We start from the raw sequence: 27,595 nt of genomic DNA, 5'->3' as shown, positions 1-27,595 counted from the left end.
TGAGTATCCTAAACATTACAGAAGCGTAGCTTGGAAGGTAATAGTCATGAAAACGTTATATTCTGAATCGCAAAAAGTTGTACAGTTGTCTAAAGGTGCACAACCCCTTTAAAAAGACCAATACTAAAGAACGTATCATTCGCTATACTCTTTAGCTACAGTCCCAAGAAGAACAGCTTTCTTCAGTGGTAAAAAAAATAGGGGTATAACCAGAATCAATTCATCATATCCAATTGTCTTTAGGCACATTCAACGACACCAGGCTTACCTTATTCTGCAGAAAAATGATTTCACTTGAGAGTATTCATAGAGAGAAGCTGCAAGGAAACAGAATACTTTGCTATCACAAAATATTAAGGAGACACAAATAATGTATTTACATTCCTACAATTTTCTTTTACAAACAACTGAAGTAATTTAAGTTGAATAATAATCATTTTAATTATGTTGTGGGGAAGCAAAGAAAGCTGAAAGCACTTTTTACATCAGCCCCACCCCCCAATCTCGAAGAGAATCTGACGAATAATGTACTAGAATTAACTGGAATAAATTTACGTTGATTTGTTTTTAACTTACTGCAGCTAAAATCTAGTCACAAAGTGACAATCATTTATATGCATTACATTTATGGTGTAAAACAAATAATCTTGCAAACAAAGCTTCTCAAAAAGCAATTTTTGCTGCTTAATCAATTTCAACCCTGCAAAAAAAAAAAAAAAAAAAAAAAAAATGCATGTCATTTCAATAATTGTTCCTTTGGACGGGATCATTACCTGGCTCTGCTCCTATGTTCCAGGGTAGCAGATGCGACTGAGTTGTGTGCTTGTAGAATACATTGACATCCTGAGGGGCCAGGAGTTCCACAAATCTAGAGGAGTCCAGCAGCTTCTTCTTACAATTCAGGATGTAAGAGGCTTGTTCAGAGATGTACACCATTTTCCCAGAGTTTAATGAAAAAACTATTACGAAGGTATCCTGAGAATTAAAAAAAAATTCAAGTTAAAAATTGCAGAGTATTGGGCATTGCTGAACTTTATTACATGATTCAATTGACCTGCTAGGTCTAAGGCTATATATAATAAAGTTTTATCAATAAAGTTCATAAAAGCAAATACAACTTTAACAAACAGTATCCTTTAAAAATTATGTAAGTGGCCAAGAAGCACTCTCAGCAGCATAATCACACCTTGAAAGCTACTAATCAACACCTTCTATAAAAGTGTTTCTAGCACAGCAATCACAATTATTTTTTGTTTTTTAAATACCAGAATCTATTCAAGCACTGCTCTTGTCCGATTCTACTGTATGACTGCAATTCATACGCTAAGTAAACAACTTTACATAACATATCTGAAATGGAAATGTAATTAAGAAGGGTTTATATACATGCTTTTTATATGCCTTGTTATGACTAATTAAGCATGACACATATAACAAATAAACACTACAAAAAAAACCTAAAATTGGCAACAACCACATGGAAGCAATTTGCTTTCAGTTGTCTGTCCCTGATTTCAGAAAAGAGTACCTTAAAGGGGTTGTTCACCTCCAAATACTTTTTTTTCAGTTCAGCTGTTTTCAGAAATTGTGAACAGTTGTTCACCAGAAATAAAGACTTTTTACAATAACTTTCTATTTTCTACATCCGATGACTTTTCTAATATTGAAGTATAAAGTTTAATTTCAGCTTCTACAGCAGCCCTGGGAGGAGGGAGGGGTCGCCGACCCTCTAAACTGTTCTAAATTGATACATTTCTTATCTTTGTCCCTGCGGAGCAGAATCCCTGTGTTTCATTACAGGCAGCTGTTAGAATTGATACAATAGTTGCTAATACTCCAGAGATGCTGCTGAGAAATGTATCAACTAAATGTAGCAAAATTGTAACCGTTTTGGAGTCCGCACCTGAATTACTGAGCTGCCTGACACAAACACAATAAACTTTAAACGTAGATTTTAGAAAAACGGTAAACCATAAAAAATAATTTAAAAAAAAAAAAAAAAATAATCTTTATTTCTGGTGAACAATCTAAAACAATTGAACTGAAAAAAAAAAAAAAAAAAAAAAAAAAAAAAAGTGTTTGGAAGGCGAACAACCCCCTTTAATGAAGGAATAAACTTTCACACTTTAACAATGTGAACACAGGTACCCATGTTATATAATGTATCAAGAGAATAGGACTCATTTACTAATCCTGTGGGCACAAAGGCATAGAGCCTATGCGTCTTGCATAGGATTAGCAGGAATCAGCGCTGTATTCATGGGAAAGGTGAAGATCCTAGCTCCATTCTGGAAAGCAAAGACCTGAACCCACAGTGCAAAATGTAAAATATAAATAAATAAAACAAACATGCTGCTTTGCTTCAGGTTTTTGCACCATGTCCCAACTTTATATCAATTATATGTGTTTGAGTACTGAAAAATCTGTAAAAGTCACAAAAAAAACCCCACAAAAAACAAACAAAACACTGCACATGTATTGTTTATTTTTACTGTTTTCCAGACACACTTACTGTGTTCTTTGGTGGGTGTTCAGATGTTATTGTCTCCAAGTCCTCAATTGTATGAACTGCTGCATTCATTCGACATGTTCCACTATCACCGAGGACCTGGAAAAATGAACTGTTTGCTACAAAAAAAAAAAAAAAAAAAAAAAGGGGGAAAAGATTTTAGTTTGTAGGAGAGAGAGGAGGGAAAGCCACTAGTTAATTCCACAGTATTATTCTACTTAAAACGAATACTCCCATCATTGACCAGAGCGGATAGAAATGTTCTTTATAAATTTAGCGGTAAGGAATTTAAATGTGGTCTGTTCAAACCTAAACTTGCAGTATAACATTAATGTTATCTTAAACAAACACACACAAAAACAAAACAGTTGTCCATATTTAAAATCTCAACACTTCCACTGAACCTTTCAGGGATGACCCAGTGCTGAACAGGCCCTTCTCATTAGATGGATTAGGAGCAAGTTACATTGTACTGTTGAAGGCAAGAAGAAAATGGTTCCGCACTCCGATGTATTTAGAACTCCAAAATTTTATTCATCCATAGATAAAACAGGCACGTTACAGAACGTAATTTGATGCGTTTCGTCCGTGTGCGCCCTTAATCAAAACACGTGCGCCCTTAATCATAATGATTAAGAGCGCACAAGCCCGAAACGCGTCGGGCTATGTTCTGTAACATGCCTGTTTTATCTATGGACGAATAAAATGTTGGCGTTTTAAATACAACGGAGTGCGGAACCATTTTCTTCTTCCTGGGACGCCGGAGGATTCCTGCAACCGGTTCCAGTATTTACAAGCTGCCAGTTTCTCTTACACATGCGGTGAGTCGGAGCAGTCATGCTTTCTATTCCTTACATTGAACTGTGACTGACAGAAGAATTGGACAAAACTTGAGACACGCTAATCAGGGTCTCTTACAGTGGCTGCTTTCATAAACAGGCAGACACATATCAAAGCAATAGTACATCTAAAACACACTAATGGTCATGTTTCTAGTACCATATTGAGTTATGGATATTAGATTCTAGATTCTTATATTGAAATGACATACTACTACTAGCACCTCTAGTCACTTGCTTAACCTAAGCCATAAATGATTTTACAGAAAAATGCTGAAATGTGGTAACGGTATAATTAAAATCTTTGCCATATTTCTGGAAGATGTTCTAAAAGATAGTAATATTACTTGCCTTGAACTTGTCGAACGCATTTCAAGGCATAGTTGAGGGCATCAACAGTGCTGGGCTTGTTACGATTACATTTTTCATGTGGCAGCCTTCTCTTCATTTCCTGCACCATGGTCATTAATTCCTTGTGAGACTGTGTCCTTTCCATTTGTTCGCTACAAAAAGAAACAAGACAGTGAATGTTTGTTTTGTTTAAACACAATTACAAAATGAATGACAATGCTTGTTTTATTACCCAGAAGTCCACAGATGCTATAAAATACACAAATTATACTAGCCCTCTTTAAAAGGAACAGTTCAGTGTAAAAATAAAAACTGGGTAAATAGATAGGCTGTGCAAAATAAAAAATGTTTCTAATATAGTTAGCCAAATGTATGTAATGTATAAAGGCTGGAGTGACTGGATGTCTAACGTAATGGCTAGAACACTACTTCCTGCTTTGCAGCTCTCTAACTCTGAGTTAGTCAGCGACTTGAAGGGGGGCCACATGGGACATAAATGTTCAGTGAGTTTGCAATTGATTCTCAGCATTCAGCTCAGATTCAAAAGCAACAGATATGACCCATGTGGCCCCCCCCTCAAGTCACTGATTGGTTACTGCCTTGTAACCGATCAGTGGAAACCAAGAGAGCTGCAAAGCAGGAAGTAGTGTTCTGTTATGTTAGACTTCCAGTCACTCCAGCCTTTATACATAACATTTTTGGCTAACTAACAATATTTGAAACATTTTTTTTTATTTTGCACTTATGCAGTTTTTATTTTTATATTGACAATTCCTTTAAAGTATTGCAATCAAATCATGAATGTGTGTTTATGGAATTCCTGGTTTCCTAAGATTTCTTCCAAAATATTAGGCAAAAAAATAACTGTAACAATAGTTATTGTGACATAATTTACCCCAGTATCAGAGGTTCCTGACATAAGGACGGAGCAAAGAAAAGCATAGGACTTATTTACGTTTCTGGATTTGTATGAATTCAAGTACTTTGTGTAGTATCGGACCTAATCAATCAAATAATTTGTGAAGTATCTGGAAACATTTAAAAATGATGAATTTAGAGAATCCCTAATAGTTTCCCATTTGTACTGCATGTAAGATTTTTTACAGTGTACTCAGAACAATGGATGGAACCAATTATTCAATAGGCCTCAAACTTTGGAACATAATGCACGGAAACAGCATCTGCAAATATGACTACACACCCTAATGTACGGTGATTACTTTTCAGTATATATATATATATATATATACACACACATTAAGGGGCAGATTTATTAAAGTGATGCGGACACTAAAAAGTTTCAAAATATTAAACTATATTAAAAGTTACCGATAGCTCATGTTGATAGTTTTTCTCAGATAGTTCTACTTTTGTAAGTAATAGTTACTTTATGTACAGGGTGCTATTACCATGTTTACTGGCCCCTAAATATTTCAAAGCAAGTTTCGTATATGAATGGGTCACCTGTTGTTGCTGCTTCCCGTGGATTTGCTTGGTCTTCTAAAAGCACAGTTTGCTCTTCTACTGGGCTCAGTACCATGTGAATCTGTCCCACTGGACTCGTGCCCATTGCAGTCATTACCGCTTGAGTCATTTCCATTGGAGCCATTTGAGTGCATCTCAATGTCCTCATGATGCTGGCAGTTTTGATCCTCCAAAGTTTCACAGTCAAATATTTTTTCTAGAGGTTTTTCACTTTCGGTCCTTGTGACGGAGGACCAGTCCTCGTTATGGATCAAGATTTGAGGCTCAACACTCATGGTTGTGACGAAGTGCTACAAAGTGTGCGCGCTGCTTAGCTGATGAACAGTCTGTTCCTTGTGCTCAAGAAGTAACCACAGTAATTTAGACAGACTCTGTTCAGGTCTGCACAGATACTTTTGAAATGTATAATAATCTTTTACAGTGAAATATGGAAAATGTAAGAATCACTGGAAACCACCACATTTGTGACGCTGTCTGGCATGTGATCCTTAAATTGCAATATTCTGCGGAGATCACGTTAACAGTATCTGCCTAAAACATAAAAAAAATACAAGTTAGCAAAATAATGCAATGTGGGAGAAAAAGATATGCAAGAAGAGTACAGATATGGGACCTGTTATCCAGAATGCCTGGGCCATGGGGGGTTTCCACATAACAGAACTTTCTTTAATTTGGACCTTCATACCTTAAAGGGGTTGTTCACCTTCAAAGTTGTTTTCAGATAGATCACCAGAAATAACGACTTTTTCCAAACACTTTCTATGTGTCACCCTTTTTCTAATATGGAAGTGTAAAGTGTAATTTTTCACCTTGTAAAGCAGCTCTGGGAGGGGGGAGTTGCCGACCCTGTAAACTGTTCTAAATTGATGCATTTAGTAGATTCATTTCTTATCTTATGTCCCTGCTGAGCAGAATCTCTGGATTTCATTATAGGCAGCTGTACTCCAGAGATGCTGCTGAGAAATATATCAACTAAATGTTGCAAAATTGTAACAGTTCAGAATGTGCGCCTGAATTACTGAGCTGCCAGACTGAAACACCAGAGACAGGAACATTACACAAAACTTAGATTTTGGAAAAACAGTAAAAAATAAAAAAATGAGTATGTGTGGAACCATAGGAAGAGAATGGTTTGGTAAATAAAACTGTTTAACTTCACCGCTGCCTGCTGGTTCGTACAGTCCACGCGAAAAGGGTTCTAAATTGAAAAAAAAAGTATTTATTTCTGTGGAACATCGACTTGAAAAAAAGTGTTTGGAAGGTGAACAACCCCTTTAAGTCTACTAGAAAATCATGTAAAGATGAAATTCGAAGGATTTAATCGTTATTCCTTCGATCGAACGAATTGCGCAAAATCCTTCGACTTCGATAGTCAAAGGATTTTAATTCGGCAGTCTAATATCGAGGCTTAATTAACCCTCGATATTCGACCCTTAATACATCTGCCCCTAAATAAACCCAATAGGCTGGTATTGCTTCCAATAAAGATTACTTATATCTTAATTTAGATCAAGTACAAACTACGTTTTTATTACAGAAAAAAAAAGCTTTTTTGAAAATTTGAATTATATGGACAAAATGGAATCTATGGGAGACAGCCTTCACGTAAATTTGATATTTCATGATAACGTGTTTCCGGATAATGGATCTTATACCTTTACTTCTGTGTTCTGGAGATTATATATGAAAATTAAGTTCAACTACAATTATCAGCCTTGTTACAATGGCAGGTCTGATCAATAACGGGACATATTATATTTTTTCCATCTCAGAATGCGGTTTATCTTAAAAAGCAATAAAATCGCTGTCTCCCTAATTAAGTCGGAAGGGATAGTAAAAGTATGAAGGAGAATGAAGTTATTCAGTGGCAAATACCAATCCTGAGAGATGTCGCTGTGGGGTGAAAAATGTCCCACTGATCACATTTTAATCAATGTGAGGAGACACGTATAAATGTCAGTCGTTAAACTACAGCTCCCAACAGGCCACTGTGGGAGTTGTAGTTTTGCAACAGCCCTGTAAGCTATTTAGACCTGGTTTAAATAAATATGACATTTATGTGAATGCAAAACACCACCAAAACTCAATTTGAACAATGAAAATCATTCTTTTTCCACATACAGGAATAGGATCTATTATCCAGAATGCTTGGGACTAGGGACAAAATGTGAGATCAGAGCTCACCACAGATTGCAAAGCTGCTCAGTTTGGTCTGTAACATAGTCTGAAGCACCACATTCTGCACAGCACATATGTTTGATCTGCTTTGAAACGTAGTATATTAGATTACATTATGGACTTTCTGCAACAGGAATACAGATCATGATAATATAAAACCATCCCTGTGAACTCAGTCTATATAAACCATCACTGTAGCAATGAGCCCTCTCTTATTATCCTCCGTACAAAGATTTAGTGACGTAAATGTTGAAGAAAAAAAAAAAAAAAAAAAGGAGGATATGCAGCAGGATTGCCAGAGAAGCAAGGTAATAATCATAATTATCTCGTTATTTACGAGTACTTTAAAAGAAATCCAAAGACATCTGCTTTTCGCAGTTACTATATTTAACAAGTTGTTGTAACTGCGCGTAGGCGAACGTCGCAATTTTCGCTTCCTAATCCATTTTCGACAACAAGGCAAAAGTAGGTGGGAACGTAAAAGAATATATATAACCTGCTGAACTGCTAGTCTATCTAGACTAGAGGAAGACAAAATACACCACTTGAAGCATCTCCAATTTGCCTCAGAGGTGGAAAAAATTCCTTCCTGACTCCAAGATGATAATCGGAGCAGTCCCTGGATCAACTTGTACTATGAGCAATATTTAATAACCCCGTATTCCCTCACTTGCTAAAAAGCCACTGACTAAAAAACAAATGCTCTATAAAACTACAAATGTATTGTTATTGCTACTTTTTATTAGTCATCTTTCTATTTGGGTCTAGTCATTCATATTCCAGCCTTTTAAAATCAATGCATGGTAGCCTAAGGTAATTTTGGACCATAGCAACCAAATTGCAAACTGGAGAGTTGCCGAATAAAATGCGAAATAACTCAAAAAACCACAAATAATAAAGAATCAAAAAAACAAATTGCAAATTGTCTCAAAATATCACTCTCTCCATCATACTAAAAGTTAATTTAAAGGTGAGCAACCCAATTAATAGAGAATTGCCGCTATGTTTTTGCTTCTGGCTGTATTTATTTAAAAAAAGACAGTTTCCCTACCCTGCTGTAATATCATTAATGAAGGCTTTAATTAACATAAATATAGTACATCTCATTCCAAGATTTGTTCCACTGACACACCCCATTACCGGAACATGCTGTACAGTAGTACATCAGCCAACTTGTGTTCTACACTTTCTAATGACAAAACAGAAACCACTGAAACACATCTGTATCCATGTGAGGAAGCCTGTAAGATCATAAGCCTTTTCCCTCATCTAGTCAGCAATGTACAGCACAGGATCAATGTGTCACAACAGAAAATGATGCATAGCAATGTCTAGAACACTGTGGATTTGTCAGTAAAATAACAGAATTACATATTCTAAATTTTAAGAAATGAACAAAAAAAGACTACGTGAAGATGCCCATGAAAGCCATCAGTTTGTTCCTGAAAACAGGATTATCTGCAAAGGGTTGGCAGCGAAATGAATTGGGGCGTCTTAAAAAGGATTTTTATGTAATTTTCTGTTGCAAAAGACCTGCTTATTCAAGTTAGTCTATTGGTAAAATGTCATCATGAACCCTTGCCTTTACTTGAGAGGTTCAGTGTATCATTGTTGCGGGAAAGCGGAGAAAGAAATGCTGGTATTCGTGCAAGTACGGTCCTTAATTAGGCATTAATTGGGTCTTTTCTGTAGTGTTTTCCGTGACCTGGTTCATACAGGGCAGCAGAGTACATAGAGAAGGACATGAAAGTTATCTTGTCGTGGCTGTAGTTATCTGCCAAAAGTGAAACTATAGATGGACTGTATCTCTACGTAAATGCAATTTAAAAGCGAAGTATAAGTAAAGCTGGCCATACACTGCTAGATTTGTTCAATTGGATCTGGTCTCATGTTGCCCCAAATCTGGCTGATCTGATCATTGGCCAACAACAGGATCATACAGAGAGGTTTACAGACCCATCAGATTAAGACAGTATCAATACACCAACCCTTGTTGGATAGAGAAAATCCCCAAACCTGTAGGATTGAGATATGGCTGATTTTCAGTCAAATATGGATCTGGCAGGTGCATCAGTGAGCCTCATGCACTGGCCAATAAGCTGCCAACTTGGTCCAGAAGGATAGAGTCACTGTTCTAACTAGCCCATGTGTGGCCACCTATAGAGATTTCTTTATTTGAAATTTTGCTTTTGCTTTGTTTTTTTTTTTTTTTTTTAAAACTCCCATAAACGAAATTCAACCAATCGAAATTCATTATAAAAATCTAATTTTTTAAATTCGGATGAATAGGATCGACCTGAAAACTCTAATCGAATTTGATTCGAATTTTAAAAACTCGAATGTCAGGAAGGCTGCAAACAGCTCCAACTTGATCCCTGGATGCCTCCCATTGACTTAAACAGCAATTCGGGAGGTTTTAGGTGGCAAATAAGTCAATTTGAGGTTTTTTTGAAAAACTCAAAAAAAGTGACCGTTTCGACCATAAAAAAAAACTTGAAAATTCGAATTTAGAATTTTCAAATTCGACCCTTACATGATGTTCAGTGATGCATAGAAATTTTCTTATTATAATAAATTATTAAAGAACAATGCTAAGGATTTAACGTATAGTGCATTACTCCAAGGGTTATCCATGTTGCCTAATTCAACTCACTATCAACTTCAATTAAAAGTACCTGAACACAAGTATTCAGGTATGGGACCGGTTATCCAGAAAGCTTGGGACCTGGGGTTTTCCAGATAAGGGGTCTTTCTGTAATTTGGGTCTCTATACTTTGGGTCATTCTAAACACGAATTAAACCCAATATGACCGTTTTTCCTCCAATAAGGATTAATAATATCTTAGTTTGGATCAAGTACAAGGTACTGAGAATTTAGTACAGAGAATTTTTTTTTTGTAATTTGTAATTATTTGATTCAAATAGAGTCTATGGGAGATTGCCATCCTGTAATTCTGAGTTTTCTGGATAACAGGTTTCCTGATAATGGTGCTCATGGAATTCCCTCTGGGATCTTTGTAAACTACTACTCCACTAAAGCACAAAATATGCTAAGTGATTCATTAGAAATAAGAAAAGGACACAGAATTATTCCTGCTAAATATGTGTAACTTCCAGTAATGTGCGGTTTGTGTGAGGCAAGGAAAAGAGAAACGCGTGTGAACAGAATGTTCAGTGATACGGGTGTAGTCAGAATGAGGTTACATAACCAACTCTCAGCGCACAGAGCTTGGGTCATTAAGGCCACACTGCACTTCTAGTCTCAAGCACTACAGAAAAGCAATTACTGAGCCCGCAGTACAATTAAGCAAGGTTCACTATCATAGGACTGATTCAGGAGTAATTGAGTGCATAAAAAAAGTACAGCACATAAATATTATTTATTTAAATACTGTTTTTTGGTTTTTTTACACATTAAATATACTTTTCAATAATTGCTTCATTAGAATAGTCAATACAAGAACTATGGCAACACAAATGTTTGCTTTAAAGGGCATTATATCAAGTTTTTTTTCCCCAGAGCTGGCACCCCTTTCTGGAAAAAAAATCCACTGGCTGTGGGAAGTTTCTAAAGCAATGGTATGTAGCTTCCCAGTAGAGATACAGTAAATGTTTGGATGTTATCTACACCACTGGAAAAGACAGTATGATGGTGGTGCGGCACAGAGCTGCGACTGAAACTTTCTCAGGCCCAGGGAAAGAACTTAGCAATTGAATTCACTGTGGGTGCCCAATATATTGTCAACCCTCTGTGATCTCATGTTTACTTGTTCTGTGTCAAGAAAGCACACACATAAAAAAGGGGTAGTTTATCTAAATATTACGTTTTGGTACAAACGTATATAAAAACTGAGATGTTTTAGCACAGAGTTACCCAAAAAACACGAGAGCAAATTTAATGTTGCTAACTCTGCACTCCCCCTACTGGCCTTTGCTGGCATGTAAAATTCATTTCAATGTTTTAGTGTTATAGAAAAGGGGGCACCAGTCCTAGTTTTGTTTTTGTTTTGTTTATTTGTTAAAAAAGGTTTGTTTCTACTTTTCAATAGCCACTTAAAGGGCCAGTAACACCAGAACATTTTGCATGCTTTCTAAGGGTCATTATTTAATATATTTAGTATCCACTTAAATAGTTTAGGGCTTTCTAGTCCACACCAGAAATATAAAATTAAGAGATGGGGATTAATTCAGACAGATAACATAAACCACAATATCTTGTTCTATGACAATATACAGGTATGGGACCTGTTATCCAGAATGCTTTGGACCTGGGGTTTTCCAGATTATGGATCTTTCCGTAATTTGAAATTGAATACCTTAAGTCTATTACAAAATAATAAAAACGTAAAATAAACCCAAAAGGCTGGTTTTGCTTCCAATAAGGATTAATTATATCTTAGTTTGGATCAAGTATCAATTTTTTTTTTTTTTATACACACACAAATGAGCCAAAATTACCCAAGTTGTAAGGATTCAGACCATAACTTGAATATATTTCCAAAATGGGTAAATACATTATAGGATTTATTTATAATGCTCCAACGAAGTATGCAAAGGGCAAAAAAATAAATAAATCCCAATTTGCCCATTGTGTTGGGCATTTTGCAGATACCTGCGGGCCTCCGAGTTCAGTTTTGGAGCTTGTGCACCCCTTAAGTGTTTTCGCACGCCACTGGGTCATAAATTACCCCTTAAGCCTTAATGAAATCATGAAGACTAATTGAAAGAAGTACAGGTATAGGATATATTATTTGAAAATCAATTATCAAAAAAAAAAGTAAAATACAGGAAAAGCATACACCTATCGGATACTCTTATTTATGGAGACAATTTAAGTTTTTGTCCACATTTCCTTTCCGAAACATCTCTAAAAACAGTTTCTGAATGCATTAGTCAGCGCAGGGAAATGTAGCCTCTGGATACACAGTAGCATATGTACATGCCAATTACAAGAAAACAAACTACTGCTGTTGAGCAAAAAAGCATGTCTGATTCACGTGAATGCAAGAGCTGCAGGCTTTCTGTCTGCCCATGACCAATGAGCAGCGCCGGCCCCGAGGAGACATTCTCATTGGCTCTGCTCACTGTGCCTCTCTCTGTTGCATGTGTCTGACAATGCTCCACCACAAAGCTCTACGCACATGAATATGTATGTATGTATGTATGTATGTATGTATGTATGTATGTATATATCCATCCCATGTCTGTATCAGCATAAGAACCTGCAACTGTTTATTTACTAACCTTACAGTGGCCAATTAATCGTGTGATTTCCTGCAGAAAGAGCATCCCTCAGTGCAACCAAAAGCAACAGCATTGGCAAAAATGGGACACAGACAATATATGTGCAGGTGCTGTTGCCATCGACATGTTATTAAGAACTGCATACAGTTAAAGAGCATTGAGGGGATTTGTCAGGCGTCTCCTCTAGACAATCCACATGTTACAGACAGAGCCCCCGAGGCACTACAGACTTGACTCGCCCATCAATAAGAGGAGGATAATATGCAAATAAAAGGGGCTGCACAGAAATCCACAAATAATGCTGCGTGGCCCCGTGCTGCTCTCAATGGGAGACATAGCCGAGTCAGCTAACGAAAGTTCTTTTGTGGTCATCTTCTGCCTCTATTTTAATTGCATAAATACAAGTTGCCCCTCTCACCCCTGCAGCCGGCTGCACCATGATCAGGGCTACACAGCACTACAGAACCTGACCAGGACTGAGACTCATCTCAACCAACATTATAACAGTGGAAAGCAGGGCCGGACTGGCAATCTGTGGTTTCTGGCAAATGCCAGAGGGGCTGCTGTAAGTGGCTGTAGACTGTCACTATTGGGCTGGTGGGGGCTGCTTGTGCCTCTGTGTAATTAGAATGCCAGGGCCTATTGTGAATCCCAGTCTGGACCTGATGGAAATCTGATAAGAGACACTGGCTCATTTACCAACACTGGGCAAATTTGAACCTGTGCAGTAACCCATAGCAACCAGTGATTTGCTTTTTTTCAGCCAGCTGCAGGTTGAACACTGAAAGCAATCATTTGATTGGTAGCCATGGGTCACTGCCCAGGTGCAAAATTGCCCAGTGTTTATAAATAAGCCCCACTGATTGGTTAAGTCACTGCCCATGTGCCCGGTGTTTATAAATAAGCCCCACTGATTGGTTAAGTCACTGCCCATGTTCCCAGTGTTTATAAATAAGCCCCACTGATGTTACTGCCCAGGTGCAACCCTCACTGATTCTGTTCTTTTTCCCCCAAGCAGCTACATGCATTAAAAAGAAAGCAAAAATCTGATAGGTTACTGCCCTAGTGCAAATATACACAGTATGGCCCCTTTTATAGGTGCACAATTGTAAACCAGTATACACAAAACTCTTCAAAAACACCCATCTATACCAACACATACCATGGCAGATGAGGCATTACCTTTAAGTATGTTAAAAATTCTTTAAAGGGAAACTAGCACTTTAAGGGGTGCAATAATGCCACAGATAAGCGCACAGCTGAATATCCAACCAAGGTGATGCAACGGATACCCACAGGTGCAAGTTGTGCCCATTTGTATTTAAACAAACGGTGCAACATTTAGCACCTTCTGAAGCAGCTGCAAGATGCACTTTGTTGTAGCCAGGACATGTGCACTAGAATTTGGGGAGACAGTGGCTGAAAACATGGCAAGAACTACGCAGAACACAAGCCAGTCCTAAGGTTGGTGCATATTGTGCAATGGCAAGTTCTTGCAAATCCACAGATTCTCTTAGTACCCAGCGCTCACAGGTGCAAATTCTTGTGCTCAAAAAGAAAAGAAAAACTGAGACAGGGGACAAAAGCGTCAAGTGTTTGGGCTGTAAGGGACATCATTTAACAACTCTCAGTTCTCTGGGTGAAAAACTGTACCTGTCCATGTGTACTCAGTTTAATCCTGCTGAACTACAATTCCCAGCAGCACCTTCTCCAGAGAGACAGTAACAGACCATTGAAGAGGCTACAGGGTTCGCCTCCTGTGGAACTACCACTTCCAGCAGCCCAAGAAAAGCCACGAGCATTATGGGAACAGCAGTTTAGCCTCAGAGCAATAAGTGATAAGAGTGTAAGTGATGCTGTAGAACTGCAACTCCCATGCTGCCTTGTCTTAGATCAGATACAACAACAAGCAAAGGCTCATCCAGAAGCAAATGCGCACTATTAGTAGGTAAAGAAAAACTACAACTCCCAGCAAGCCCAGCAGCGAGAGTTGCAAAAGCAGACGAGTCAGTAGGAAAAGCGTCGCTTACCTGTCTGCCAGAGCCCATGGTGGCGGCTGAGAATGAGAATGCTGGAGGCCTCCATATCTCGCGCACGCTCCCCCACAGTCCGACTCAGCCGATATAAAAGAGCAAATAATCCGGACTTGTATGTTAAAGCAGAGCAGCGGCTGTGGAACTACCTCAACGAGCAAATAATGCACCTGTAACCGCGCTATGAAGGGCCAGTAAGAGAAAGCTATTGCCTCCCTCAGTGTCCGACTCCTTACTGACTCCTCATCTTCGTTCACACACAACACACATTCCCTGTTCAACGTGACAGGACTCCGCCTCCTTCTTCCCATTGGCCCGTTCACGGATTCCACCGCCCTCCCTTTTGTGATAGGCGTGGCTTCAAGGCACGGTCAATCCCACAATTGGTGCTGTTTCCGAGAGACGGAGGCCAGTCACCTGTCTGGCCACGTTATACAAGAGCGCGGAGCTGCTGGAATGGGCGGAGCATGTTGCCGTGCCGCCTTATCTAGTCCCGCCTCTTGTTGAACCTCCCACTTACCGCCCGCCCAGTGTCCTGTGAGTGAACAGCAGGTACAGTACAGGAGCGCCCTGAGGCGCAGGACAAACCCGCCCTCCATTCAGTAGGTGACCGTGTGTGTCCACTAAGCGGCGCTCTGTAGCGCATTGTTCACCAGCGAAACGCTGCGCTAATTAACATTATAACGCTGACATTGTGCAGTAGGGTGGCCTATAGGGAGGAGCAAGGTTGCAATCAGAATTGATGGGCTGTACGACAAACTGGGTATTGCGTATTATAATGTAACACTGTTTTAGATTTTGTTTTAATCCAATAATTTGTCAAGCACGGATATGGGACTTCTGGCATGCTTAGGGCCTGTGTGTTTCCATATAAGGGATCTTTCTATAGTCTGGATACCTTAATTAAGTCTACAAAAAAAAAAAAAATACTGATCTGATTTGCCATTAATTTGGATTAATGCAGCTTAGTTACATAGTAAGTTAGGTTGAAAAAAGACACATTTCCATCAAGTTCAATCTTTTAACTTTTTTTAATCTGCCTAACTGCCAGTTGATCCAGAGGAAGGCAAAAAAAAACATCCGGAGCCTCTTCAATTTGGGGGGGAAAAAATTCCTTCCTGACTCCAAAATGGCGATCGGACCAGCAGGACCGCCATCAGAAATCGCAGGGCCCCATATGACAAAATTTCCTGGGTCCCCTGGGCTGCACCCACCGCAAGCCCCACCTACAGGTCTGCCCTCCCCACCACACAGTAAAAAAACAAAAAATATTGGTGGCTAGGGTTCCCACATGTTAATAAATATAAAAAGATATTGGTGGTCACTGCAGGCCTGGAATGGCAATCTGTGGGTTCTGGCAAATGCCAGAGGGGCTGCTATAAGGTGCCATAGAAAGTCAGTATTTAGTGGGCTGGTGGGGGCTGTTTGGGCCTCTGTGTACCTGAAATGGCAGGGCCTATTTTAATTCTCAGTCCATTAAAAAATATTGGTGGCTAGGACCCCACATGAGAAAAGAAAATTGGTGCCCCCCCCCACATTATGAGAAAATTGGTGGTCAGGGCCCCTTAAATGTCCATGCCTTCCCAAAGTCAGCAGCTCTCCGAAAGATGGGGGGCCCGACTATTCAAGTATGTGTGGCGTTGCCCGGCCCCCCTTACCCTCGGGGCCCCTTACAACTCTCCCCCCTGTCCCCCCCTGATGGCTGCCCTGCGGACCAGTCCCTGGATCAACTTGTACTATGAACTATCTTCCACAACCCTGTATTCCCTCACTTGCTAAAAAGCCATCCAAGCCCTTCTTAAAGCTATCTAATGTATCAGCCTGTACAACTGATTCAGGGAGAGAATTCCACATCTTCACAGCTCTCACTGTAAAAAAACCCCTTCCGAATATTTAGGCGGAACCTCTTTTCTTCTAATTGGAATGGGTGACCTTGTGTCAGCTGGAAAGACCTACTGGTAAATAAAGCATTAGAGAGATTATTATATGATCCCCTTATATATTTATACAGTGTTATCATATCACCCCTTAAGCGCCTCTTCTCCAGCGTGAACATCCCCAACTTGGCCAGTCTTTCCTCATAGCTAAGATTTTCAATACCTTTTACCAGCTTAGTTGCCCTTCTCTGCACCCTCTCTAATACAATAATGTCCTGTTTGAGTGATGGAGACCAAAACTGTACGGCATATTCTAGATGGGGCCTTACCAGTGCTCTATACAGTGGAAGAATAACCCCCTCCTCCTGTCCCTTTTAATACAGCTCAAGACCTTATTTGCCCTTGATGCTGCTGACTGGCATTGCTTGCCACAGCCAAGTTTATCATCTACAAGGACTCCAAGGTCCCTTTTTCATACTGGATTTGCCTAGTGCAGTCCTTGATTCAACAGGAATTTCAAGCCTGCTCAATGGACATCTGGCTGATATTTGGCCAGATATCAATAGCAGAAGTTTGTTGGAGGGCGCCATAACATTGGGCAATACGCTTTCAACATTATCTGCTTGTGTATGACCACCTACTTGATCCAGCATGGATCCAATCAGGCTTGGAATAGTGCACTATTCAGTAACCTTCCAATCATACTGTAGTGTCAAGTACAGGAACAGCTTAATATAGTTCTAGTTAAATGGACCCCTCTGCTTTTACCTAGTACAAATTCAGACAGTTTGTGTATCCAGTACCTTCTCTTAGGGTTTGTCCACCTTCCAACGCTTTTTTTCACTTCAGTTGTTTTCATATAGTTCACCAGAAATAAAGACTTTTTCCAACTTCGTACTTTCTATTTATTCTATTTATTTGTGTTTGCAACATTGAAGTTTAAAGTTTAATTTTTCACCCTTGTTATGTCTTTGTACAACAGCACTGGCAGGTCAGGGGAGTCACCAACTCTGTAACTGTTCAAAATGAATACATTTAGTTGATACATTTCTTATCTTTGTCCCTGCTGAGTAGAATCCATGGGCTTCATTAAAGGCAGCTGTTAAAATTTATACAATAGTTGATAATATTCTACAGATGCTACTGAGAAGTGGGTCAACTAATGTAACAAATTGTAACAGAATCGGCGCCTGGATCACTGAGCTGCCAGACTGAGACACCAGAGACAGGAACATTCAACTTCAATTTTGGGGGAAAAAAAAGGTGAAAAGTGAAAATGGAAGGCAATTGAAAAAAGTCTTTAATTCTGGGGAACAATCAGAAAACAATTGAACTGAAAAAAATTTTTGGAAGGTGAACGTCCACCTTTAATATAGTTCCAGTTAAATAAATCCCCCTGTTGTGGATTTAAAAACCCTTGTCTTTGTGCCTTCATCCAGTACAGATTCAGTCAGTTTGTGCAGCTGGTATCTTCTCTTAGAAGGCCAATAACCCTTTGTACCATGACTGAAGTCGTTATCAGCCAGTATGAGTCCGTATCAGTCAAAAAAAGCAGGGTTCTCCCAGCACAGATTCAATGAGTCCAATCCCATTTAGCTAAGTGCCTTCATCCACTTGGAATACCACATTGCTTCAGTCCAGGGGAGGTCCAATCTCACATGGCACAGAATTGCTGAGCTAATCACATTACAACATCCATTTATACACTCTTAACGTAAGAGTTGGGGTTGGATTCCATTTACTGTTTTCAGGCATTTATTATTATTATTATTCTTATACTTAATTATATAGCACCACTATTTTTTGACAAGCTTTAAAGAGATTTCACATTACTCACATTAGTCCCTGCCCCAGCAGAGTTTACAGTCTAAGGTCCCCATGTTTTCGGCCCATGGGAAGAAACTTTTTTCAGCTTTCAAATGGGGGTTTGAGTTTCCTTTTTTATTATTTGTGGTTTTTGAGTTATTTAGTTTTTTATTCAGCAGCTCTCCAGTTTGCAATTTCAGCAAATTCCCCTATCAACCATGCACTGATTTAAATATGATACTGGAATATGAATAGGAGAGTCCTGAATAGAAAGACGACCAATAAAAAGTAGCAATAACAATACATTTGTAGCTTTACAGAGCATTTGTTTTTCGATGGGGTCAGTGACCCTCATTTGAATGCTGGAAAGAGTAAAAAAAATTTAAAAAAAGGCAAATAATTAAAAAACTACAAGAAATAAAAAATGAAGACCAATTGAAAAGTTGCTTAGAATTGGCCATGTGTTATTAAAAATACCTGAACATGTTAGATGTGTTCCAGAGCTTTCACAAGTCGTGGGCAAAAAGGGACAAAAAAGTTTATGGAGTAATTCCTATTCCTAGTCCCCACCTGACTATCCACTAGTTGACATCCACTGACTGTCCAACTAAAACTGATCTTACAGATGTAGCATTGGCTTTTATTTTTTAAAAGTGCCTAAGTATGGTGGTTTTCATTTCTTTATTCAGTGGTAAAGTGCAGTGACATTATGGTGCATTGGTTAAGCCTTGGCAGAACCATACTGTCAGCACAACATGTGTGAAATGACAGATATGAGATCCATTATCCGGAAACCCATTATCCAGAAAGCTCCAAATTACGAGAATGCCATCTCCCATAGACTTCTTTTTAATCAAATAATTCAAAATGTTAAAAGTTATTTAATTTTTCTCTGTAATAATAATAAAACAGTACATTGTACTTGATCCCAACTAAGATATAATTAATCCAAACATTTTTTCGTAGATTTAAGGTAGGGAGATCCAAATTACAGAAATACCCCTTATCCTGAAATCACCAAGTCCAGAGCATTCTGCATAAAAAGTCCCATACATGTATATACAGTAATTACTGTTAATTGTCCTCTAGACACTGGTTTATTTGGGCTCTCTCTTTTTGCTTTAACCCTCTGGGTTCTGGGCCCCTGTACAGATCAGTTCTCTAATACCCCTATTACTAATAGTTTGGACCTATTCAGAGGCCTATTTAGATGTTACTTGGCCCCACAACAAAATTAGATGTAGGTCCCCTAGACTTTGGGAATAAGGGCTACACTACGTAGGAGACTTGTAGGATGGTGTTGGATTGACAGAACGTATCCTACAAGTTGGATGTAGTCATATAGGTCAAAACATAATGGCACTTAATAGAAAAATCTGTTATGAAAATGACATGAAGGGAATGCTGTATGCCGTGTTTACATCCGACAAGATCAAATCTGATGGTGTGGAAAGACTTTTTCTTCTCGTTGAACTACATTGAATGTCAGATGTAGACACATAAACAAAACACACCAGCTGTGGGGATCAGATCTTGAAGCGTTCTGCAAAATGTGATCAAAATCTCCTTTGTAGCTTAACTTTAAAGGAACAGTTACTTAAAAAAATTAAATTGTTTTAAAGTAATAAAAATATAAAGCAGCGTTGCCCTGCACTGGTAAAGCCGCTGTGTTTGCTTCAGAAACACTACTATTGTTTATATAAATAAGCTCCTGTGTAGCAATGGGGGCAGCCATTCAAAGGAGAAAAGGCTCAGGTTACACAGCAGATAAGTTCTGTAGAACATAATGGTGTTATCTGTTATCCACTATTTATCCTGTGCCATATACACTTTTTTCAATTTCCACCATTACTACACAGCAGCTTGTTTATATGGACTATAGTAGTGTTTCTAAAGCAAACACATAAGTTTAAGGGTCTGGCCACACGGGCAGATTCGGGGAGACAGTCGACAGGCGATCAATCTCCTCTTCTTTGCGGCGACTAATCTCCCTGATCTGCCTTCCCCTGCCTTCTGCCAGCTAAAATGTAAATCACCTGGTGGCAGGCACAAGGAGTGCTTTGTTTTCCAAAGTCGCCCGAAGTTGTGGCCAGACCGATGCCAGTGCAGGGCAACAGTACATATTTTAATACTTTAAAACACTTTAATTTTACGGTGTTGCTGTTCCTTTAAACTAACTGAAATCAATCAGTGCCCCTCTGGGCACCTTATACCTCCTGTCCCCCCTCCCCTGAAATTGCAGAGTCTGCTTGCTCTGAGGATATGGCCCAGGATCCATCCCCAGTTTGTAAAAAAACCTTATTTCACATACGCAAAACCGATACTGATTCATTATCTGACTTGTGACAATGAGTTAAATTATGTCTCTTATTTTCCGGGATATTATCTTCTGTCCTGTACATGTATTTGTTAAATTTTAGAGAAAATTAATCATAAGTACCCCTACTGTGCTCCTGGGTAGATTTTATTGTTGTTCTGTTTATCTGCTTTTTTTGTGAAAGAAGTCAATTTACATGTCTGTTTGAAGGGCTACCCTGGTCCCTTATTAAACACTTTGCAGCTTGCGATTATGTGTAGTCCCATTAGTATAATGATTCCCATTCATGGCAAATGACATTTGTTAGTTTTAGATTCATAACAACTCAATGACGCCAGACAGCAAAGTTTGCTTTAAAGAGAAGAAGAGAGGCAGTATCATGAGGCCACAATATAAGAGACGTTCCAAATTAAATCAATTGCTTTTAATATGATAAACACCCTGCAGAGCTTCTGCTATCAAAGGCTGTGGGGGTGTATCATTACTAGGGGGGTTAAAAGAAAATATATTTTCCCTTGTGTGTTGTTACATTCATAGACATGGTCATATTCTTCCTCTTGTTGATCCACAACTTTGACTATAGTCATAAGGAGACTGGAATACCGAACTTTGGCCATCACTGATCCACATTAATAGTGGAGAAGTGATTAGAATCTATGCATTATATACATGGACACTCAGAAGGCTTGGCATCATTATGGATGCTTGCACATGTCACTGTAAGATGCAGACAGTGTACTGTAACACTGCATTTTATTCACCCCAGTCACATGTAAAAGTCAATTTTCCTTTAACAAATCAACTATATGTAGCGAATAAGCTTTTAAAGGTTTGCAACATATAAGCAGATAATTATAAGGAGATAATCAGAGATAGAATCCCACTTTCCATTGCATGCAGGTCTTTATTCAGGGATGAATCTACTTTTTATAATTCAGCCGAATCTCTGAATCCTTCATGAAAGATTCGGCCGAATACCAAACTGAATCTGAATCCTAATTTGCATTTGCAGATTAGGTGCGGGAAAGGAAAAGTGTTTTCCTTGTTTTGTGCCAGAAAGTCACAGGATTTCCCTTCCCACCCCTAATTTAAATATGCAAATTAGGATTTGGTTCGGCCAGGAACAAGTATTTGGCCGAATCCAAATCCTGCTGAAAATGCCGAATCCTGGCTGAATCCCAAACCAAATCCTGGATTCGGTGCATCCCTAGTTCTTAGTCTAAGGGGATTATTTACTAAGCTCCGAAATACCCGAAATCCGAAAAATTCGTGATTTTTCTAATAAAATCGGACTTTTAAAAAAATCACGAATTCTCCGGAATTTATTAAAACCCGAGGGCTAAAAAGCCTGAATTTAAAAATACGGCATCTCAAACCTGTCGAGGTTGCATAAAAGTCAATGGGAACAGTCCCATTGATTTTTGGTTGTTTCGTGGGTTTCGGGCAATTTCACAATATTTTCGGAGCTCTCGGGTGAAAACTACGAAAAAGATTTCGGGGGAAAATTCATGTAAAAAACGTGAAAATTTGAGCTTTTCCTGCAAAGTAAATTTTCGGGAAAATGTAATAATGAATAAGCGTTAAAAACCCGAGCGGGTTAGATCGGAGTTTGTAGCAGCCGATATTGAGATAAATTCGGACCTTGATAAATAGAAATTATAGAACCCCCCCATGAGCCCTTATAAGTTCTGTAGCGTTGCAATTTAAACCACTTCATTGTAGTCAATGTAGTAGATACTACATAACATAACATAACTATACAACAGCTCATTAAATGGGTTGTTCACAGATATTGATATTCACAGATACAGATATTGATATTCTGAGACAATTTGCAATTGGTTTTCATTTTTCATTATTTGTGTTTTTTGATTTATTCAGCAATTTATTCAGCATCTCTCCAGTTTGCAGTTTCAGCAGTCTGATTACTAGGGTCCTGATTTCCATAAAAACCATGCATTGATTTGAATAAAAGAATGGAATATGTATAGGAGAGGCCTGAATAGAAAGATGAGGAATAAAAAGTAGCAATAAAAAATAAATTTGTAGCCTTACAGTGCATTTGTTTTTTAGATGGGGCCAGTGACCCCCCCCCATTTGAAAGCTGGAAAGACTCAGAAGAAGAAGGCTAATAAAAAAACCCTAAAACTATAAAAGTTGCTTAGATTTAGCCATTCTATAACACAGAAAAAGTCCAAATTACCCTAGCAACCATTAATTCATTTGAATAAGAGACTGGAATATGAATAAGAGTGGAACCGAAATGAAAGATAAGTAATAAAAAGTAACAATAAATTTGTAGCCTTGCAGAGCATTTGTTTTTAGATGGGGTCACTGACCCCCATTTGAAAATGGAAAGAGTCAGAAGAAAAAGGCAAGTCATTCAAAAACTGTAAAAAATAAATAATGAAGATCAATTGAAAATGATCATGTAACATACTAAACGTTAACGTAAAGGTGAACAACCCCTTTAAGAAGTGTTTTCCTTTGGACGAGTGAATGCTGTAACCCACCAAGCACAGAGCCGATCCTTAGCCTGACACATACTTGGTATAATTCTAGTGAGGCAGGTAGTGCTAGTGAGTCACGGACTGAGTCACACACTGAGCTTAAATAAAGCAATTATGCAGGCATGTAATACAGCATCACTTTAGTCATCTAAGAAATGTGTGACTCCCGTGAAGTTTGAAATTTTGGCTTTGCTATTTGATTTGACTAGATATTTGCTTTGTCACCGATCTATTGTTTATGGCAGAGACACACGCTCAGATTCGGGAAAATTTAGTCGCCCAACGATAAATCGCCTCTTCTTCTGGGCAACTAATCTCCCCCTGAATCTCAGTGTGTGTCTCTGCCCTCAAAGGGGTGGTTCACCTTTAAAGGGGACCCGTCACCCAAAAAAATGACTGAAAATCCTATTTTATCACATTAGTCAAGCAAAATGAACTTTATTTACACTATATAAATAATTTTAATCTTATTTCCTTCAGTCTGGGAATTCATTCATCTTGTATCATCTCAGAATCGTGTTTGTGCACCAGAATGGGGGACCTGATGTCCATCCCCATGCCCTGACTACACAATTAAATGGTAAAGAGAATGGGGGAATGTGTGGAGAGCAGTGACATCTAGGAAGTGCTGAATGGAAAGTGAAAGTAATTGTCTTCCCTGCCTTGCGAAGTGTTGCGCTGCCTGTGAAGCCGTCTTGGCGAATTTTCGCCGCTTAGTGAATTTGCCCCATAGTATTTGCAGATTTGCAATGGTTTTTCTTATTAAAAGATACATTTCTTGTATAGAGCACAATAGGGAGGTTGATGTGTCTATCTCTATTAAGGTTACACATAGTTTACTGTGCACAAGATCACATATATAATTATCTACAAGTCGCTATTCGATCAGATGTATCGGTTTGTATATTTCTCCTTGACAATAAATAAAGGCCTGATCTTACAAAGCAACATTCAGCGTCTCTATTGAGCCTGGGCTGCCATGAATAACAAGACTGGGACACAGGGATGGAACATTTATATCACTTCCTTTTGTGTTATGTATAGTGCAACATATTTTTATTATTTACACACTCCCCCTTAGTTATAATGCTATGGAACGGTATGGCTTGCTGGGTTTTTTACTTGGGTACCCAGTTAGTGTATACAGGTTTAGTCTATGAAATCAGCTTGTTTTTTTTTATTGCTCCCCCAGGAGGATTTCATCTAAATGCCCTTGCCCCTACACTAAACAAATTCTCAAAGACCAGGTATTACTGGAACTTCAGTTTTGGTCAACAAAAGTCTAAACCAGGTGTAAACCATTTATTGAAGTTTTTTCATTTTGTTTGAGCTTGTGAACTCACAGGTATTTTAGGTATTCAAATTTTATTCAACGATTTCATGGGTTCAAGTTTTTTTTATATTCGGATCTTTTAAATAAATACGGTAAACATTTGTGTTTTTTTAAATGTTTATTCAAAGTAGAACTTCTAAAATTACAGAAATCCAAATGCTAATAAATAAGGCCCTAAGTGCTGAAACTCAGAGCCAAGGGGCTGAATTATGGAAGTTCATGTAAGTCTGTTTCTTCGAATCGTACTCAAATCGTACAGATTTTTATATAGTTACTTAGGAGCAGATTTAGCTGAAAAAAGGGAAAATTCGAATTTTCAAGTTTTTTTTATGTCCAAAACTGTGAAATTTGACTAGGGAATTGCTAAAATTCAATAAGAGTTTTTTTTAAAAAATTCAAATTGATTTTTGAAATTTATTTTACATTTTACATTTCAGAGAAAAAACTCGAATAGAATTCGTTTCGAGTTTGCGGATCGATCCTATTCACCCGAGTTCAATTTTTTTTTAATAAATTGCAGTTGGTTGAATTTGGGTTCATGGGAGTTTTAAAGTTCAAAGATCAACCTTTTGATCATGGTTTTTGAGTTTTTTTCGGAGATCAAAATGTTCATTGTCGTACAAATTTTTTGTTCATTCACAAAAATTTGGGATTTACAAATTTTTTCCACAGCCACTTTTGTTCTTACTTTGTTTTTTAATAGCTCTCATGGCATTGTAGTACCTGTATTGCACTCCAATTTTTTTTGTTTAATCATGTATATATATATATATATATATATATAATATATATATATATATATATATATATATATATATGTATATATCTATATATATATATATATATATATATAGATATATATATATATATATATGATTAAACAAAAAAAATTTGAATTTCAAGCTATTTTTTTTGTACTTCAACTAGGAAATAGTCCAAATTCGATTCAAATTTGAAAAAAATACGAATATCGAAATTTATCATGTACTGTCTCTTTAAAAACTTCGACCATTCACCATCTAAAACCTGCCAATTGCTGTTTTAGCCTATGGGGGACCTCCTATAACCTATTTGGAGTCAACAAAAATCATAGTTTTTTTGGAAAAAACTTTGAATTGCATTCGATCGAATGTGCTGTTCCTTTGATTCGTACAATTCGAAATCAGGCGAATACGGACCTATTCGATCGAAAACAGACCCGTGATTTTCTTAATTTCGACTTCATTTTGTTTGGAACTTTTTCTCAATTCGAAATTTGACCCTTGAGAAATATGCCCCTAAATAAACCCAATAGGATCATTTGGCTTCCAATAAGGATGAATAATATCTTATTTTGGATCAAGTACAAGTTATTGTTTTATTATTACAAAGAAAAATGTAATTGTTTTTAAAAATTTGGATAATTTGGATAAAATGGAGTATATGGGAGACGGCCTTTACTTACTTTGAAGCTTTCTGGATAGCCGGTTTCCGGATAATGGATTCTATACCGATCTATCTATCTATCTATCTATCTATCTATCTATCTATCTATCTATCTATCTATATATATATATATATATACAGTATACTGTATGTATGAACACATGCAGTCCAAGGTCATAGCTAATATAACTGGGATACTGGTGACATTCTCACTATGACAATTAAGCTGACACATACTAAAATAGAAGTGTAGCAAACTTGCTGTCCTTTAATGGTGTTTAAGTAGTTTATGAGAATTATAACAGATATTAATGGAAGAAAAGACAATGCTCTTTTGAAAGCGTAAATAAGGTCAGAGAGATACGTGGGTCTGTGGAGACGTGACAAAACGTGACCTGTATGTGGGATGGAAAAATAAAATACCGTAAGTGACAAGCTGAGTGAGTCATCCCTCCTTATTGTACAGTGTACAGCACACACACCAATCCCTACAGCTGCCATGGAGTGTCACACTATAACTAATTCATTTACATTGTGTTTCTATGTAAAAAAAAAAGCTCATTATATAATAATAGTTATCCACTGATACTAATGCATCTCAATCTCTCTTTACTAAAGCTTTCCCAGGCAATTTTTAAAGGCACCAATAGCTTCTTGGTTTACTTTTCTTCTATTTGAAGAGTTGCATGACCTGCCTATTAGCAGCCTTGAAACCCCCTGACCACAGTGAAATGTCACTTTAATGCGTAAGTTAGGAAACGCGCAAGACTTACGTTGTTTCAGCCAATTATGTAAAAAATCTGCCTTTTACTTGTGTTATACAATGACCTTCTCTCAAGTCCCGCTGAACTTACAAATTAGCATATTAATAAAGTTCCAGTGTCATTTGATAATGAAGTCAATGGGCAAGGTATATTCCGGTCCTTATTATACATAAAAATAACCCTATTCCTTATAACTGATACAAAATAACTCATTCAAATGCTGCCTTAATACTGTATTTATCCCATGTTAATAACTAGTACAACTTTAACAAATGAAACCAGGCTGGAAGAACAATCCATTGAGGTACTATATGGGCTCTACAGTCCCTTAGCTGCGTGCTTGTGATTATATGCATAACATGCAATGCCTGACCTTTACCAGATACAACACTTAATTCATATTTACACTATGGAACAGATGTGATCAAATCTTAACTCTGCTGTCCTTAAAAAGGCCTCGCTTCACTGAAATACTGTGCGATTAGATAGCCCAATACAGTGATAAACTGGTACCTAGAAACCTGGAATGATTCAAGATTGACCCTTCCAGTGCCAGGATACTAGTCATTTTCTGCCAATTATTAGAGTTAAAAATATTATCACTGTAAATTCCCAACCCAAGCCTTGTTTTAATAAACCTGGTGCTATCACAGATTCCTCTGTACAGTAAAGCCCATTGAATGTAAATAAAGACTGTGCCTTTACCGGATTAGCTACTTCTAAGCATGGGCTGGGAATAATTCTGGTTGAAATGGAGGTTTTATATTGCAAAGGTTTTTTTCTGCAGATAACCAAACATCTGATATATATGTATGGTCAATGTATATATTTAAATGGGTTGTTCAACTTTTAGTACAGGAATGCTCGGGACCTGGGGTTTTCCCGGATAATGGATCTTTCCGTAATTTGGGTCTTCATGCCTTA

General features: G+C 37.9%; 1 protein-coding gene across 1 annotated transcript in view; it reads right to left on the bottom strand.

The window, feature by feature from the left end:
- The window catches only part of per3.L (period circadian regulator 3 L homeolog), a 32,098-nt gene extending 17,101 nt beyond the window's left edge, over positions 1-14,997 (bottom strand). Inside the window, exons 1-6 of the mRNA XM_018226149.2 lie at positions 14,637-14,997; positions 5,164-5,715; positions 3,700-3,851; positions 2,513-2,628; positions 774-975; positions 269-317 (exon numbers count right to left, since the gene is read on the bottom strand). Coding sequence (XP_018081638.1) covers positions 269-317; positions 774-975; positions 2,513-2,628; positions 3,700-3,851; positions 5,164-5,459 — 815 coding nt within the window. The 5' untranslated portion in view covers positions 5,460-5,715; positions 14,637-14,997. The remainder of the gene's footprint in view (positions 1-268; positions 318-773; positions 976-2,512; positions 2,629-3,699; positions 3,852-5,163; positions 5,716-14,636) is intronic.
- Positions 14,998-27,595: the final 12,598 nt, after the last annotated feature.

This window comes from Xenopus laevis, chromosome 7L (assembly GCF_017654675.1).
Source record: "Xenopus laevis strain J_2021 chromosome 7L, Xenopus_laevis_v10.1, whole genome shotgun sequence".
Taxonomy (NCBI): domain Eukaryota; kingdom Metazoa; phylum Chordata; class Amphibia; order Anura; family Pipidae; genus Xenopus; species Xenopus laevis.
Note: the sequence above shows the minus strand (reverse complement) of the source record. Positions and strands in the feature narration are given on the sequence as shown.